This window comes from Panthera tigris, chromosome X, assembly GCF_018350195.1.
Source record: "Panthera tigris isolate Pti1 chromosome X, P.tigris_Pti1_mat1.1, whole genome shotgun sequence".
NCBI classification, from domain to species: Eukaryota; Metazoa; Chordata; class Mammalia; order Carnivora; family Felidae; genus Panthera; species Panthera tigris.
In genome coordinates, this window is record NC_056677.1 from 6,683,642 (window position 1) to 6,702,413 (window position 18,772).

The following is an 18,772-nucleotide window of genomic DNA, read 5'->3' on the forward strand; positions in this document are numbered from 1 at the left end:
TATGAAACCTTTAAAGAAGAGTTAATACCTATTCTCAAAGACAACATAGAAGAGAAAGGATAGCTTCCAAATTCATTCTGAGGCCAGCATTACCCTGGCACCAAAACCAGATAAAGATACTACAAAAAAAGAGAATGAGAAGCCAGTATCTCTGGTTAACATAGATTCAAAAATCCTCAAAAAATACTGGCAAACAGAATCCAACAATATATTAGAAAAATCATTTACTCCAAGTGGGATTTATTCTCAGACACAAGAGTTGTCCGGGATCTGCAAATCAATGTGATACATCACACATCAACATATATGATCATCTTAATATATACAGAAAAACCATCTGACAAAGTACAACATCCATTTTTTTTTAATGTTAATTTTTGAGAGAGAGACAGAGTGTGAGCAGGGAGGAACAGGGAGAGAGGGAGACACAGAATCCGAAGCAGGCTCCAGGCTCCGAGCTATCAGCACAGAGCCCAACGTGGGGCTCAAACTCCCGAACTGTGAGCTCATGACCTGAGTCAAAGTCAGCCAGTTAACTGACTGAGCCACCCGGGTGCCCCTATAACATTCATTCATGATAAAAGCTCTCAACAAAGTAAGTTTAGAGGGAATATACCTCAACATAATAAAAAAAAAAAAAAAACCCATAGCTAACATCATATTCCATGGTGACAAATTGAGAGCTTTTTCCCTAAGACCAAGAACAAGACAAGATTTCCACTCTCACCGATTTTATTCAACATAGTACTAAATCTTAGCTATAGCAATCAGATAAGAAATGAAAGGCATCCACATCGGCAAAGAAAAACTACCACGATTTGCAGATGACATACTATATACAGAAAACCCTAAAGACTCCACCATAAAACTACTTGAACTGATCAATGAATGCGGCAAAATATCAATATACAGAAATCCACTGCATTTCTATACACTAATAATGAGGCAGCAGAAAGAAATTAAGAAAATGATCCCATTTGGGGCTCCTGAGTGACTCAGTCAGTTGAGCATCCGACTTCACCTCAGGTCATGATCTTGCAGTTCATGGGTTCGAGCCCCACATCAGGCTCTGTGCTGACAGCTAGGAGCCTGGAGCCTGCTTCGGATTCTGTGTGTGTGTCTCTCTCTCTCTCTGCCCCTCCCCCACTCACGCTCTCTTCTCTCAAAAATAAACACTTAAAAAAATTAAAAAGAAAATTATCCCATTTACAATTGCACCCAAAATAATAAAATACCAAAGAGGTAAAAGACCTGTATCATGAAAACTATAAAACACTGATGAAAGAAATTAAAGATGACATAAACAAATGGAAAGATATTCCATTTTCATGGATTGGGAGAATATTAAGATGTCCACTCTACTCAAAACAATCTATAGATTAAATGCAATCCCCATCAAAATACCAACAGCTTTTTTCACAGAACTAGACTAATTCTAAAATTTGTGTGGACCCACAAAAGACCCCAAATAGTCAAGCAATCTTGAAAAAGAGGAACACAACTGGAGGTATCACAATCCCAGATGCCAAGATATATTACAAAGCTGTAACAATCAAAACAGTGTGGTACTGACGAAAACAGACACATAGAGCAATAGAACAGAATTGAGAGCCCAGAAAGAAACCCATGACTATATGGTCAATTAATCTCCAGCAAAGAAGGCAAGAATATACAATGAGCAAGAGACAGTCTCTTCAACAAGTGGTGCTGGGAAATTTGGACAGCTACATGTAGAAGAATGAAACTTGATCACTTTTTTACAGCATATACAAAAATAAACTCAAAATGGATTAAAGACCTAAATGTGAGGCCTGAAACCATAAAAGTCCTCAAAGAGAGCACAGGAATTAATTTCTCTGACATAGTCAATAGCAACACTTTCCTAGATAGGTCTCCAGAAGAAAGGGAAACAAATGCAAAAATAAACTATTGGGACCTCATCAAAATAAAAGGCTTCTTCTGCACTGCAAAGGAAATAATTAACACATCTGAAAGACAACCTACTGAATGAGAGAAGATATTTGCAAATGACATATCCAGTAAGGGGTTAGTTTCCAAAATATATAAAGAACTTATACAACAACACCAAAAACGCAAATAACCCAGTTAAAAAAATGGGCAGAAGATGGGCGCCTGGGTGGCCCAGTTGGTTGAGCGTCTGACTTCAGCTCAGGTCATGATCTCACAATTTGTGGGTTCGAGCCCCGTGTCAGGCTCTGTGCTGACAGCTCAGAGCCTAGAGCCTGCTTCGAACTCTGTGTCCCCCTCTCTGTCTGCGCCTGCCCTGCTCATGCTCTGTCTCATCACTCTGTCAAGAATAAACATTTTTAAAAAATAGGCAGAAGACATAAACAGACATTTCTCCAAAGACGACGTGCAGATGGCCAACCAACACATGAAAAGATGCTCGTTGATACTACCTGAAGCAATCTACACAGTCAATGCAATCCCTATCAAAATACCACCAGCATTCTTCACAGAGATAGAACAAACAATCCTAAAATTTGTATCGAACCACAAAAGACCCCGAATAGACAAAGCGATCTTGAAAAAGAAACCCAAAGCAGGAGGCATCACACTTCCAGACTTCAAGCTATACTACAAAGCTGTAATCATCAAGACAGTATGGTACTGGCACAAGAACAGACACTCAGATCAGTGGAACAGAATAGAGAACCCAGAAAAGGACCCACAAATGTATGGCCAACTCATCTTTGACAAAGCAGGAAAGAATATCCAATGGAATAAAGACAGTCTCTTCAGCAAACGGTGCTGGGAAAACTGGACAGCAACATGTAGAAAAATGAACCTGGACCACTTTCTTACCCCATACACAAAAATAAACTCAAAATGGATGAAAGACCTAAAGGTAAGACAGAAAGCCATCAAAACCCTTGAGGAGAAAGCAAAAACCTCACTGACCTCAGCCACAGCAACTTCTTACTCAACCCGTCTCTGGAGGCAAGGGAAACAAAAGCAAAGATGAACTATGGGGCCTCATCAAGATAAAAAGCTTCTTTCCAGCTAAGGAAACAATCAGCAAAACTAAAAGGCAACCGACAGAATGGGAGAAGATATTTGCAAACGACATAGCAGATAAAGGGTTAGTATCCAAAATCTATAAAGAACTTCTCAAATTTAATACCCAAAAAACAAATAATCCCATGAAGAAATGGGCAAAAGACCTACATAGACTTTTCCAAAGAAGACATCCAGATGGCCGACACATGAAAAACTGCTGAACATCACTCATCATCAGGGAAATCAAAACCACAATAAGATACCACCTCACACCTGTCAGAAGGGCTAAAATGAACAACTCAGGCAACAGCCGATGTTGGCAAGGCTGCGGAGAGAGAGGATCTCTTTTGCACTGTTGGTGGGAATGCAAACTGGTACAGCCACTCTGAAAACAGTATGGAGGTTCCTCGAAAAACTAAAAATAGAACTACCCTATGACCCAGCAATTGTACTACTAGGTATTTATCCAAAGGATACAAAAATGCTGATTTGAAGGGGCACATGCACCCCCATGTTTAGAGCAGCACTATTGACAACAACCAAAGTATGGAAAGAGCCCAAATGTCCATCGATGGATGAATGGATAAAAAGAAGATGTGGCACGTATGTATGTATATACGTGTGTATATACACACATATATACATATACACACACACACACACACACACACACACACACACACACACACACACACACACACAATGGAGTATTACTCAGCAATCAAAAAGAATGAAATCTTGCCATTCGCAACTACCTGGATGGAACTGGAGGGTCTTATGCTAAACAAAATTAGTCAGAGAAAGACAAATATCATATGAATTCACTCATGTGAGGAATTTAAGATACAGAACAGATGAGCATAACGGAAGGGAAGCAAAAGTAAAATAAAAACAGGGAGGGGGACAAAACAGAAGAGAATCTTAAATACAGAGCACAGAAGGGTTGCTAGAGGGGCTGTGGGAGCGGGCATGGGCTAAATGGGTAAGGGGAGCATTAAGGAATCAAGTCCTGATATCACTGTTGTACTATATGCTAACTTGGATGTAAATTAAAAAATTAAAAAAGAAAAAAAGAGTCACCGTTCCTGTTCTTGTATGTGTACCGAGTTTTCTCTACACCTGCTCAGGTCCCAATGCTCAAGCTCTATCAATACGAAAACAGTTCTTGCAAAGGCTTTTCCCTGACTTTATGCACAGAGCTGGTATCATGTGCACATGTAACTTACTCAAACACAGCCGTGTTTAGTGAGGGGTGGGGTGGGTAGGAGAGGGGACAACAGGTGAGGAGGACATCATCCCTGGGATCCTGCCGGCCAGCTTTCCACCTGTTAGCCTGTGCCCACATACTGCACGTTGGAGAAGCCTCTAGAAAGAATACGTGAATGGCCTTTGAGGTTCCTCTACCACTGATGGAGAACTGAAGTGACTTCTCTGGTGGCAGCCAAACGGCCCCAGAGGCACACTGACCAGGGAAGAGTTAGAGGGAATCCTGAACTTGTCCCCAGGGGTCAATGGTAAGGACAGCCAACAGTCTGATGTAGACCTCTTCATGAATGTGCTGAAGCATCCTAGGCAGCAAGACCTTTAAATGATTTAATTTCTGAATGAAACTGTTGTTTTTACTGTAATGTATGCAAAGTCCTGCACAGGACGACCATACAAAATACTAGGCTGGATCTCAGAAGCAATGTTAGAAGATCCAAGGGTGACCAGATACGAACCAAAAACCCTCACTGCCACTTCCGTTATATCTCTACCATACACTTTTGCAAATGTCAGTGGACTTTACAAACTTAACTCTGTGCTTCAGAAATTCCTCGAAAAGCCTGACTCAACAGACGTTAATTAACAACATGTCACTATAGTTCTGAACTCACAGCCGCTCTTTTTGTATGTTCTTTCCATAATCAAAAACGCCGACGACAGGGGCGCCTGGATGGTTCCGTTGGTTGACTATCCAACTCCTGATTTTGGCTCAGGTCACAATCTCATAAGACTCAGCCCTGCTTCACGTGTGGAGCTGGCTTGGGATTCTCTCTCTCCCTCTCCCTCAGCCCCTCCCCTGGTCATTCTTTCTCTCAAAAACAAAACAAAACAAAACAAAAACACCACTGATGCATTCCTTACTTTTCTCAAAAGGCATTCATTATAGGCTTTCTTTTTCCTCCAAATTTTTCTCAAACTGGCATTTCCATTGCTTATTCTATTCCCAGCTTTTTTATTGTGTACCATAGACTGTGAGATCCTTGAGGGCCAGGATTGCAGTCTCTGTTCCCTGCACCCCACAAAGCTCCCAGGACAGGGCTTGGTGGCAATGTGGGCAGTCATGGGTCACCACTACCAGAAGCAAGTGCCTCTCCATCCACACAGTGGAGTATTTACTATTTAGCCATAAAAACAACGAAGTTCAGACTCCAGCTACAATGTGGGTAAACCCTGAAAACATGATGCTAAGTGAAAGAAGCCACACAGAAAAGGACAAGTAGGTAGGTGTCCATTTAGAAGAAATGCCCAGAAGAGGTAAATCCATACAGAGAGAAAGTAGATTAGCAGTTGGGGGGGGTGGGGCGGAGAATGGGAAGGGGTTGAAAATGGGTACAGGGTTTCTTCTTGGAGTGATGAAAATGTTCTGGAATTAGATAGTTGCACAACTTTGCGAATATACTAAAACTGACTGAAGTTTAATGTTAAAAAGATGAATTCATGGTATGTGAATTATACCTCAAATTCTTTTAAGTTTATACATCTTGAGAGACACAGAGCAAGCACACACATAAGCGGGAAAGGGGCAGCGAGAGAGAGGGAGAGAGAATCCCAAGCAGGTTCTGTGCTCCCAGCGCTGAACCCGACTCGGGGCTTGAACTCATGAACCATGAGATCATGACCTGAGCCGAGATCATGACCTGAGCCGAAATCAAGAGTTGGATGTTTAACCGACTGATCTGCCCAGGCGCCCCTTTATCTCAATTTAAAAAAAAAAAAAAAGCAGAGGACAGAGGCAAAAGCTACATATGACTGAGACCAGTCTTCTCTGCAGCTACAGGTTTGAGGCAACCCCACCAGGGAACAGCAACTTTGGTGCTTGTATAACTCTCCAAATTCAAAGTGCTTTTTAATGTTTATTTTTTTGAACGAGCACAAGCGGGGTCGGGGGAGCGGGGGGCGGACAGAGGATCCAAAGAGGGCTGTGTGCCAACAGGCTGACAGCAGAGAGCCCGATGCGGGGCTGGAACCCATAAACCGCAAGATCACGAACTGAGCCGACGTCTCAACCGACGGAGCCACCCAGGTGCCCCCAAATGCAAAGACTTTTAACACATTTCCTTATCCTACTATTTTCCCAAAAATAAACTGATCGCCCAAATGGAGTTCAAATTTCAAAGACAAACTCTTCTTCCTTCCTGGCTGTGAGTCACCCCATGACGTCAGCCTTGCTGAGGGCTTTGGCTAGGGAGGGGGGAAGGGAAGGAAGGAAGGAAGCCTTAAGAGTGTCCGCAAGGAATCGATGCCCCGTTTGCTCACCTCTCTACTGGATCTGTCTGCTTCCTCTAAAAGCTCTGTGTGCATATTCCCGACCTCAGAGGGGCAGGCCCGCTCGACAGCTCACTGAGAGAACGAGAGCAAGATTACTGACTGGCCCTGTTCCTTGCTGGTGACTGGGGCTCGGGCAGACTGGGACTATTTTTATTATTATTTCTAATGTTTGACTTGACTTCCAGAGATGGGCTCAACCACTTTAAAACATCAGGCGGGGGAGGGGGGGCGGGTGCCTGCGTGGCTCAGTCAGTTAAACATCTGACTCTTGATTTCAACTTGGGTTGTGAGATCAAGCCCCTGCGTCGGGGTCTGCACTGAGCGTGTGGAGCCTGCTTGGGATTCTCTCTCTCTCTCCCTCTCTCTCTCTGCCCCTCCTTTTGCTCTTTTGCTCGCTCTCTCTCCCTCAAAATAGATAAACAAACTTAAAACACCAGGACGGAAATCAAACAAAACTGAATGCATCAAGATAAAAATTTCTGGCTCATTCCCCAGGTGGGACTATGCTAAGAGCAATTCCCCCTCCCTTCTCCCGCCTCCCGCCCCCCCCCCCCCCCCGTGGTTCTTTAAGCCTTGATGAATCATTCACACTAAATAAAAGTCGATGAACACACAGCCTCTATCTTGCAGCTTTAGCCAGAACTACCATTTTCCTTCGACGTTTGCAATTACAACCAGACGATACCCGTCTCCGTGAAGCCATCTATCAATTTATCACTATGTTTTTTGGCCCTGAGAACAAACCAAGCTCACCACCTGAAAACAAACCCTCCTTCAATGTATCTGAATTGCAGGAATGCGAAACAAAACAAAACAAACCCTCTAAAGTCACTTCCAAACAACCTTCTGCGTATTTTCTTCACTCTCAAATGTCAACATTATTTCCGTACAAAGCCATCTGGTTGGTGTGTTTGCCTTTGCTTTCACACACACGTGTGCATGCATATGCGTGTGTGTGTGTGTGTGTGTGCGTGCGCAGTTCACTCAGACAACACATTGGGGAAGGCAAATGTATGGATCTAAGCTTTCTGAAAGCCTAATTACTCTAAGACGTTGGTTCTGAACTGGGGTCACTGTGCCCCCAAGGGGTAGTTGTTGAGGTCTCGGTCGCCACAATCAGGAGGGCGCGATGGGCATGGAGTGGGCACAGACGTACCACATCCCACGGTGTCCGAGTCGGCCCTCGGAACAAGGCATCCCCCAGCCCCAAATGCCAACAGTGCTGAGGAGGCTGCTCTGAAGACAGACACACAGACGGGATGTGGGCTGAACAGAGGCGGCGGCCCACCCCGCCGGCCCCGGTGCCCGCTGACGGAACGCAAAGCAGAACCCACGTCCCAGAGCATGCTCAGTTGCCCTTAATTTCTTTTCATTTTTTTTTCTTTATGGAGGGAGGGAGGGAGGGAAAGCACACGTGCGCATGCGTGGGGGACACACTGAAAGCATCCTCAGCATGGAGCCCGACTCCCAAGTCAGGCTCTGTGTCACAACCTTGAGATCATGACCTGAGCCAAAACCAAGAGTCACATGCTCAACTGACTGAGCCACCCAGGCACCCTTCAGCCAACATTCTTAAACATTCTCTCTTAGCTTCTCTCTTGCTGTATTTTTTATAATACATATGTGTCTTGGGGGCACCTGGGTTGCTCAATCGGTTGGGCATCCGACTTCGGCTTAGGCCACGATCTCACAGTTTGTGGGTTCGGGCCCCGCATCAGGCTCTGTGCTGACAGTGCGGACCCTACTTGGGATTCTCTGCCTCTCCCCGACTTGTGTGCACGCTCGCTCGCTCTGTCTCTCAAACTTTAAAAAACATAAAATGAAATAAAATATGTATTTGTTATTTTAAAGAGAGAGAGAGAGAGCATGATCCGGGGAGAGAGGCTGAGGGACAGAGAGAAAATCTTAGGTAGGCTCTACGCTCAGTGCCTCTACACTCATGGGGCTCGGTCCTATGACCCCCGGATCGTGACCTGAGTTGAAATCAACAATCAGACACTCGACCAACTGAGCCACCCCAGGCATCTCTCTCGCTCTCCTTTTTAGACAACCCATGGGCAACCATAAAATTATAGCTACCAAAAACCTAAAGGATCAATCGGCTTGTACATTACAAACCATCAGGCGAGTTACAACTTTGGGGATGTCAGAGTGGGGATTTTCAAACCTCTCCTCACCAACATTTTGGCTAAAACAAAACTTTATTAGGAACCTCAACAGGGAGGAGAGTAGTCTATTAGCAAGAAGTTATTTCATAAGTTACAGTCTGGATTGTAAAAAAAAAAAAAAAAAAAAAAAAAAAAAAAAAACAGATATAATCAATTAGATCCATGAGGCCGCTTTAGTCAACATAAAAAACTCTGAGACGAAAAACTGATGTCTCGAAGACAGTCTCCATCACACTCGAACATCTAACTTTTTCTTTTTTTTTTTTTTAATTTTTTTTTTCAACGTTTTTTATTTATTTTTGGGACAGAGAGAGACAGAGCATGAACGGGGGAGGGGCAGAGAGAGAGGGAGACACAGAATCGGAAACAGGCTCCAGGCTCCGAGCCATCAGCCCAGAGCCTGACACGGGGCTCGAACTCACGGACCGCGAGATCGTGACCTGGCTGAAGTCGGACGCTTAACCGACTGCGCCATCCAGGCGCCCCTAACTTTTTCTTTTTTTGATCTGATAAATAAATAGCACCGTAACCTGGAAATTCAGTTCCACACAGCGACGGAGCCAAAAACGTGATGGTTTCAGGTAGCACTTCTTCCCATGTGAGGCCAGTTTTCACTGAAACCAAGAGGGCGAGCAAATGTTTCTCTGAGCTAACCCGGGAGGACAGATTAATGGGCTGTGGGCCTGGATGGGTTAGTATTTGGTTACCAAAGCATTTCAGTATGCGCAGTTCTCCCCACGGGATTTCACGCAAATTCTGGAAGTGAATCATTTCCTAGACGCCTAAACGTCCACACTAGGATTCCACAGAACGCAGTCTGATGACCACAGAGAGGTCTGCAGACCCCAGCACTCAAGTCTTTCAGTGAAAAGGACAGATGGGAAGAGCCAGCGCTGGCAGACTGGGTCTTCATCTGAAACGTCCCACGTGAGCTGGGCACACCGAACCGTACCTGGAGCCACCGTACCTGGAACCGTACCTGGAACCGTACCTGGAGCTCCGCAATTTACCGGCATTGGCAGATAAGGCTCACCTTCAGACAACAGGCTCAGGGCCTCGTCAGACGCGTGCCCGCCGAGTCGCAGCACCTTCCTGGAAGTGAGGCTCTCACCGGGTGCGCTGGAGCCATCTGGGGACAGGTAGGGCTGCTCCGCGGCAGACGTTGCCATGGATTCCCACTGAATCTCCTTCCTGGGAGACTGAAACTCCAGGCTGCATCCTGTCCAGCCGTAGAAGGCCAAAGACAAGAGAAATCCCTGGGCTGGGTTCAGTATCGCCTAGGAGGAAGGACAAAAAGACACGAGTCGGCCAGTCTGTGTACTGGGAATTTGAGCATTAACTCCACTCGGATGCTCACTGGGCTGCCTCACTTGGAAGTGACCCGGTTGGCCGCTTCAGGGCAAGACCAAGATTGGCTTTAGGTGCTGTACCTTCACGAGGAGGCGGGGAGGGGAGAGCTGGAGGGGGTGGGGGGAGGGGATGCATGCGACACAGGGCAATCGAACCGATCCTATTTTCACCCCTGCCAGGCAGCTAGGCTCTCCAACACAGAGATGCTCTCCATCTTGTGCTTCTGAGTCAGAATGTGATTTAACAAAGGTACCTGAGGCTAAAAACGAGTCTAGGGGACGTTCCTCTATTTCCGTGTGCTAAGTACCCATGAAGTGAACCAAAGGAACCAAGAGAAACTCCAAACCGAAGCAAAGAGGTGGAGGCAGTGAATGCTGGTCTTATTATAAAGTTCTCATGGGTCAGATTCTCCCCAGTTCGGAAGCAGCAGAAATATCAATTCCGTACAAGACAACGTGTACCTCTCCGCTAACAGTTTTGTTTTTTCATTACAAATGCAACACAGCGAAAACACTGGGAGGAATCTACTCATGGTGTTTCCACCTTATTTCCATTTTGTGTATTTTTTTTAATGTTTTTATTTATGTTTGAGACAGACAGAGACAGAGCATGAACAGGGGAGGAGCAGAGAGAGAGGGAGACACAGAATCCGAAGCAGGCTCCAGGCTCTGAGCTGTCAGCACAGAGTCTGACGCGGGGCCCGAACCCACGGACCGCGAGATCATGACCTGAGCCGAAGTCGGACGCCCAACCGACTGAGCCACCCAGGCGCCCCGATTTTATGTATTTTTTTAATGTTTATTTTTGAGAGAAACAGAGCAAGTGGGGGAGGGGCAGAGAAAGAGGTGGACAGAGGATCTGAAGCGGGCCCCAAGCTGACAGCGGACAGCCGGATGTGGGACTCGAACTCATGAACCATTGAGACCATGACCTGAGCCAAAGTCGGACGCTCAACTGACTGAGCCACCCAGCTGCTTCACTGTTCTGTGTATTTCTATACAGTATTTTTTTCACATGTGTTATTATGTGGTTGTAACTAGTGTAATTTTTATATCCTGCGTTTTTCACTTAAAACTACAGATTTCAGGGGCACCCAGGTGGCTCAGTCCGTTGAGCGTGCAAACTCAGCTCAGGTCATGATCTCGAAGTTTTTGAGTTCAGGTCCTGAGTTGGATTATGCAGACAGCTCAGAGCCTGGAGGCTGCTTCAGATTCTGTATCTCCCTCTCCCTCTGCCCCTCCCCTGCTAGCACTCTATCTCTACCTCTTTCAAAAATAAACATTTAAAGAATTTTTTAAATATATTCTCAAAATACTAGAGATTTCATAATTGTCACGTTAACATCTACATAACACTCCACCAGGATGAAAAAGTGTAATTTACTTAGCCATTTCCTTGTATTTGTTTCATTTGGGTTGCCTATAACACTTTATAATCACGGATGATGGGATCGCTTCTTGGCCTTTTGGCTAAGATCAAGTGTGGTATCTGTTCGTATCAGTTTAATAATCGTGGATGATGTTACAAGGAACACCTTCGTCCCTATGGCTTTTTCATAGTCTGAAATATTTCTTCAAGTGAAATTCTCTGATATTTTGGGTCTGCTGGAAAGGTCTGAAAAACTGGGCCAAACTGATTTACCAGAGTTGTCCCCATTTAATAACGGTCCCAACAATGAAGGAGACTAGCTAGCTGGTACATCAAAGGCAGATACAGGTACATACCGTTACATATTTAACCCACAACACATCATACTTTGGAGTGGGTTTTTTTCTCTCTGAACTTTACTTTTCAAGAAAAAAATTTTAAATCAAGGTTGACCTACCATTATAAACCACGTGGTCTTGGCCGCATTTCTCACAGGTCTCAAAAAGCTCCCGTTGATATCTGGTTGCATTTCAAGATAGAATAAAAGGCTTTCGTTGATGATGTTTGGCAACCAGCTGTCAGAAAGAAAAGAACCCTGGGTAAAGAGAACACGTAACCCAACTCATCTTTAAATGCCGGCGGTCAGGAAACCTGTCCTCCAAGGCCACCAAGTCCTGGAGGGGAATCCACTTGGGCACATGGAGGAACCAGCACATCCAGGATTTAATTTAAGAGACCTCTTTCTCTCAAGCGTAAAGCAGAGATCAGCGACTTCTTCCAAGGGTAACACGCAACACCACATCGGGTGTAAGGCTCTAACGTTATAGCTAATAACTCAAAATTCAATTTTCACTTGATGAGTAATGTAACGTTTTGAGGGAGAGCTGCACAAATCTTGCTATTTCACGTGTGAACTGTTTGATGTTATTGTTGCTAGGCCTACGACATTTAAAATGAGGAGCTGTTGGGGCGCCTGGGTGGCTCAGTCGGTTGAGCACCGGCTTCAGCTCAGGTCACGATCTCACGGTCTGTGAGTTCGAGCCCCGCATCGGGCTCTGTGCTGACAGCTCAGAGCCTGGAGCCTGTTTCAGATTCTGTGTCTCCCTCTCTCTGATCCTCCCCCATTCATGCTCTGTCTCTCTCTGTGTCAAAAGTAAATAAACGTTAAAAAAAAATTAAAAAAAAATAAAATGAGGAGCTGAGTGTATTTTGAGAGGGAGATCATTTCCATCTCGCCTAGGACAACGTCCAAACAAACCTCCTCCTATCACATCAATTATTAACACCACGAAGGCACACCCTGTTTTGCAAAGTATTGATTCACCCCAGCAAAAGGTTTTCTGGTTCCCATCTGTTTTGCATGGGTTACAGATCTATTTTCAAAGCATGCACCTGAAACTGGGCAGAATGCCAACTGGGGGGCCAACTGAGGTTTAGAGAAAAATGGCTCTCTCTATATGTCTTGATGGAACCATGAATCATCCCACCAAAAAATGTGCCCTTGTCCTATATCTTCTCAGATCCAGGAATCCTGGGGTCAAGAATGATACAAACGGGTAAATTTTAAAAGTGTGGTCCAGCGTTTTATTTCAGAGTTAGCCCTGGCAGTGGGCCGAAACACCAGATGCACGTTCACGGTATCTGGAAACTAAACTCAGGAGTTGTTTGTTCTGAGGGCTTTATATATAATCTGAGATGTGAGTATCTTTCCAGGAGTTCACAGATTGTGGGCCTGCCTTCCTGTCTCGCGTGTATTTCCTCAAAGGGCACCTAGTGCAGTTTCAAAGATCTCCTTTCCAAAGACTCTCTGCTTTGCAACTTTCGGGTCACACTTAGAAAAGCAAAATGGCAAGTTGTTTACGTATCCCTTCCCAGCGGCAATTAAAAAATAAAAAATTGAAGAAAGGTTACCAAATAATTAAAACCAGCATTATTTTGAAAAATCGGATCTTGATCACGGCTCCCATCCGTCTCTCGTTCTCTGTGTAAATGCCTTTTCTTCCTTTTAGTAAAGAGGCCACTGTGAAAAACAGAGGGGAACTGCATGTCATGGTCATTATTCGCATCTCCTGAGTGACAGGGAAGAGAGTCAACGTGGACGTAAGCCCCAAAGCAAAGGCAGAAGAGCAGGAGACAGCCCAAGATACGGCCGTTCCTTCCCCCACACTCCAAGCTGGGGTCCTCGCAGACTCGATGGGACATGGGGTCTTTAAAACGTTCACCTCCCAAGAACTGTAGTCTTCCCCTGACTGCAAAGACAGTACAGAGACTTTCTGCATACCTATACCCAGACTCGTTCAACATTAACATCTTACACACCAAGGGTCACATTGGTCACCGGGGAGAAATTAGCAATGGTCTGTTACTATTAATTAAGCTCCAAATTTTATTTGGATTTTACCGATTCAAAAACTGTATTTTTAGGGGTACCTGGGTGGCTCAAGTCACAATCTCACAGTTTGTGAGTTTGAGCACCATGTCAGGGTCTCTGCTGTCAGCATGGAGGCTGCTTCAGATTCTGTCTCTCTCTTGCCTCTCTCTCTCAACAATAAACGTTAAAAAAAATCTATATATTTAGGGGCATCTGGGTGTCTCAGTCGGTTAAGCATCCAACTTTGGCTCAGTTCATGATCTCACAGATCATGAGTTCGAGTCCCCTATGGGGCTCTGTCAGCTTCAAATCCTCTTTCTCCCTCTCTCTCTGCCCTTCCCCTGCATTCTCTCTCTCAAACATTAAAAAACAGAACTATATTTTTGAAGGTTTATATTTTCTATTACAAAAATAATGCACACTGTTTTGAAACATTGAAAGATTAAAAATTTCTCATTATAGACAAGTTGGAGAATACTTTACTTTTTAATGTTTATTTATTTTTGAGAGAGAGTCAGAGTGCGAGCAGGGGAGGGGTAGAAAGAGAGGGAGACACAGGATCCGAAGCAGGCTCCCAGCTGTCAGGACAGAGCCCGACATGGGGCTCAAACTCACAAACCGCGAGATCGTGACCTGAGCCGAAGTCAGATGCGTAACCAACTGAGCCACCCAGGCGGCGCCCCAACAAGTTGGAAAACATTAAAAAAGGTTAGAGGAAAATCAACGAGCTATTGTCTATCCTGAGACAAGCACTGTTAGTATCTTACTGTCGTTCTTATCAGTCCTTTACCTATACATGATTTTTGTTTGATATAATTGACTCAGTACTTTTATGCAAATCTGTATAAAAAGTTGCTGTACTTAACATACTGTTTTTATTTTAATTTTATTTTTTTATTTGAGAGAGAGGGAGAGAGTGCACAAGCAGGGGAGGGGGCAGAAGAAGAGACAGAATCTTAAACAGGCTCCACACTCAGCAGAGAGCACTCAATCCCATGACCCTGGCATCACGACTGGAACCAAAATCAAGAGTTAGATACTCAACCAACTGAACCACCCAGACGCCCCAATACACTGTTTTTAAACGCAACATGGAGGAAAAAAACTGATCCAAAGAGCCACATGATTTCCTACTCTTAGTGGCACAGCACTTGAAATGTTTTGAAGTTCTACAATCAACCGACCTTTCCATTAAGGGGCACTTCTTTTTATTTATTTTTTCTTTTAATTTTTTTAAATGTTTATTTTTGAGAGAAAAAGAGACAGAGCATGAGCAGGGCAGAGGCAGAGAGGGAGGGAGACACAGAATCGGAAGCAGGCTCCAGGCTCTGAGCCGTCAGCACAGAGCCCGACGCGGGGCTCAAACCCACGAACCGTGAGATCATGAGCTGAGCCGAAGTCGGACGCTTCACCGACTGAGCCACCCAGGTGCCCCAAGGTGCACTTGTTCATTCTCATTCTGCACAGGAGAGATCCATGCAGCCTGAGCAGGTTGGAGGTTTGCCCCAGGTCACGCCTCCGTGAGGATGGGGTGGAACCAGAATGCCAAGTCCCCAGCCTCAGCTCAGAGTTCTTTCCAGGGCATCCTGCTGGCTCACAACATCCTTCTTACTCAGTTCTTACTATTTGTACCCGACTCCTTTCCTGCGCTCTACTTCCTGTTTCCTGCCCAACTGAGTAAACACACAAGGCCAAGCACCTCACAGGAGTAACCAGGCTCACTCTTCAGGCCACACCCCATCCCTTCCCCCCACCCCCGCCCGGCTCCCCACTCCTCTCCTTCCGCTCCTATCTGACCTCCACAGTTTTCCACGGGCACTCCTGGGGCCTCCAAGGCACCCCAAGGGCAGACCCAGGATGAGCCTAGATGGAAGTGAAAAGTCCACTGGCCCTGGTCTTGAGCTATTAAACATTGGCAAAGAACTTGTGTAGCCCATGACCAGATAGGCTTGCTCGCTTTCACTTATTAAACCTGCTCACTTTCTCCAAATGCATTGTACTTATGTCTCTAGAGGATGACAAATGAGGTCTAGCGTCCTAGATGATTCCAGGAGCACAACGCATGCCATTATCTGAGCCCAAGGCATGGGGCCATAGCCCTGGTCATGCACCCAGACAGCTTCCCTGCTGCTCACCTGCGGTCACGGTCTTCCAGAATAGGATGGGGTTGGCCCCCAGGACGAGCAGCAGCGGCAAGTATGTGGTGACATAGTGAGGGATGGCGAGCTCCGGATCCCGTTCACACCTGAGGGAGGAGGACCAAGCCATTCTTGAAAACAAGGCTTTGCCTAAAATATACACACTTACCTGGAAGGTGAGATCAGAGGGTGAGAGAGAAAAGGCAAATGCGTAAATCCACTTCTGACTCTGCCAGAAGGAAATGTGACTCACACCTTATGTCTGCAAAGGAGCAATCAATCAATCACTGAAGAACAGGAGAGACCAATCATGTTTCTATTTGTCCTGTAAATGTGAGGCCCTCTAGGGCATTCCACAGGGGAGAGATTTTAAAGGTCACTGCTAACAAAAGGAAAGATAGGAAAGGACACTCGAAAAGGGGAATCCCCCCACTGGGTCTCTTCAAGGAGAAAAAGACACAAATGGGAATGCAAACTGGTGCAGCCACTGTGGAAAACACTATGGAGGTTCCTCAAAAAATTAAAAACCGAGCTACCCTACGACCCAGAAATTGCACTACTAGGAATTTATCCAAAGGATACATAAGTGCTGATTCGAAGGGGCACGTGCACCCCCATGTTTATAGGGCTGCTATCCACAATACCCAAATTATGTAAAGAGCCCAAACGTCCATCAACTGTCGAATGGGTAAAGAAGATGTAATATACATACAATGGAATACTACTCGGCAATGAAAAAGAATGAAATCTCGCCATTTGCAACAAAGTGAGTGGAACTAGAGTGTATTATGCGAAGCAAAATAAGTCAGAAAAAGATATCACATGTTTTCACTCATATGTGGAATCTGAGAAACTCAACAGATGAACATAGAGAACGGAAGGAAAAATAAGATAACAGAGAGGGAGGCAAACCATAAGAGACTCTTAAATACAGAGAACAAATAGAGGGTTGATGGGGGTGGGGAAAATGGGTGATGGGCATTAAGGAGGGCACTTGTTGGGATGAGCACTGGGTGTGATATGTAAGTGATAAGTCAATTAAAAAAAAGGCCAGTCCTGTGAATAAGATCCAGTCTGTCCCCTTTAGCGCCTCCAAATTCCCAGCCCTCATGTTCCAAGGCAAATGTGTTGCCATGGTTGTGCAGAACCATCACAGCAGAGGTGCTTTTCAGGGGAAGGACCAGAACTTCTACTGAAGGATCACGGGAATCGTCAGTCAGCAGGTGGGGTAGGAGAGTGCCACACAGGCACGGCTTACCCACGTGGGAGCTAGGAGCGAAGACACGCATAACGTCAGAGAGCAACGAGGAAGAGAGAATCAAAGGCAAAGGGGAGAGAGGACTGCTCAGGCCCAACCCAGGTAGGAGGTGCAAAAGCAGATGAGGGAACAGCCTCTGTGGCCACAGAAGGCAGAACGATAAAAATGCACACACGCACTCTTGTTCTAACATGCCTGGAGTGGTCCAGCCCAGAAGGGGAAAATGACCGAATGCAAAACAACTTGGGTGGGAAAAACGCGAGGCCACCTTTTCTCGCCATGAGAAGGAACACAACACCATCTCACAAGGCTACCTTCCTTTTAATGGAAGTTTTCATTTTCAGCTGTGCAGGTTCAAATGTGGTCTGGAAAGGCTTGAGGGGACAAAGAGAATCAAGCAGCAGAAAAGCCATGATTTGGGGCGCCTGGGTGGCTCACTCGTTGAGCATCTGACTTCAGCTCAGGTTATGATTTCACTGTTGTGGGTTCCAGTCCCGTATCAGGCTCTGTGCTGGCAGCTCGGAGCCTGGAGCCTGGAGCCTGCTTTGGATTCTGTGTCTCCCTCTCTCTGCCCTGGTCATGCTCTGTCTCTCAAAAAATAAAATAAACTGCTAAAGAAAAAAAAAAAGGAAAAAAAGAAAAGCCATGACTCTGACCAAAAGACAAAAGTAAGCGATGATTGAGTGAGTGGGGATAGCAGTTTGCACAGGCCCGGGAGCAGCCTCCTAAGGACCAAGGGGGCACCTGGGAGTGAGCCCCGCAGCGATGGCTCCCTCATGCTCAGGTGCAACCTTCCCAGGAGGCTCCAGGAGCCCACGGATGAAGCTCGCGGGAGTGATGAAAGCTCCCTTTCCACTATTAACCATTAAGCGCACCCCACTATAACAGCCACGGACACCATACTTGTCCTCGTAAAGTTCCTCAGAGCAGCTGTATGGATGCATCTACACAGACTTTGGGAGTATCCGCCATCGAGAAGGCAACACCAATTTGGAGACATCCGAGTAGCTACAAGCAGTCAAAAGAGGGGGAGAAATTGTCCAACCACGCGTCAGCAAACGTTTTCTGTAAGGGAACTTTTACCGTAAGTATTTCATGCTCCATGGGCCACCCATTCTCTGTCAAAACTACTCTGACACTGCAGTGTGAAAGCAGCCATAAACCATGCATAAACAAAGGGCATGACTGTGTTCCAATAAAACTTTATTTATAAAAACAAGCAGAGGACCAGATTTGTCCTCAGGCTGGGCTGCGATCCTTGTCTACACTGCCCTAAGATCCCAGACAGAGACCATGTCCCCACCTGTTGCAGTTTTCCATCGGAAGCTAGAGCACACATCCTTGGAGGGACCGTGAGCCCTTACAGAGGACTGACTGCACTGAGGAGATTTTTGAGGACGTTGAAGAAATACCTAAGACAATGTCAGATGATCTGTTTCCCTGGATCTGTGTTCAGGATAGCGGGAATACAGCTGGAAGAGAAGCGGCAAAGTGAAGCAAGCTAACGCTTAGATCCAGCTCTTCTAAGAGCAATCTTTGGGTTTCTCCAAGCCATTTCGAATTC

At 45.6% G+C, this 18,772-nt stretch overlaps 1 protein-coding gene and 1 pseudogene across 2 annotated transcripts in view; one reads left to right on the forward strand and one right to left on the reverse strand.

Moving 5' to 3' along the window:
• GPR143 (G protein-coupled receptor 143) overlaps positions 1 to 18,772 on the reverse strand; it is a 46,766-nt gene that overhangs the window by 14,473 nt on the left and 13,521 nt on the right. Inside the window, exons 5-9 of one of the 2 annotated variants that reach the window (XM_042975258.1) lie at positions 15,948 to 16,057; positions 13,353 to 13,461; positions 11,899 to 12,016; positions 9,715 to 10,000; positions 9,181 to 9,675 (exon numbers count right to left, since the gene is read on the reverse strand). In XM_042975258.1, coding sequence (XP_042831192.1) covers positions 9,506 to 9,675; positions 9,715 to 10,000; positions 11,899 to 12,016; positions 13,353 to 13,461; positions 15,948 to 16,057 — 793 coding nt within the window. In that variant the 3' untranslated portion in view covers positions 9,181 to 9,505. Of the gene's footprint in view, positions 1 to 9,180; positions 9,676 to 9,714; positions 10,001 to 11,898; positions 12,017 to 13,352; positions 13,462 to 15,947; positions 16,058 to 18,772 lie in introns of those variants that run through there. The other variant, XM_042975259.1, reaches the window with a different exon arrangement.
• LOC122235637 lies at positions 11,523 to 11,689 on the forward strand (annotated as a pseudogene).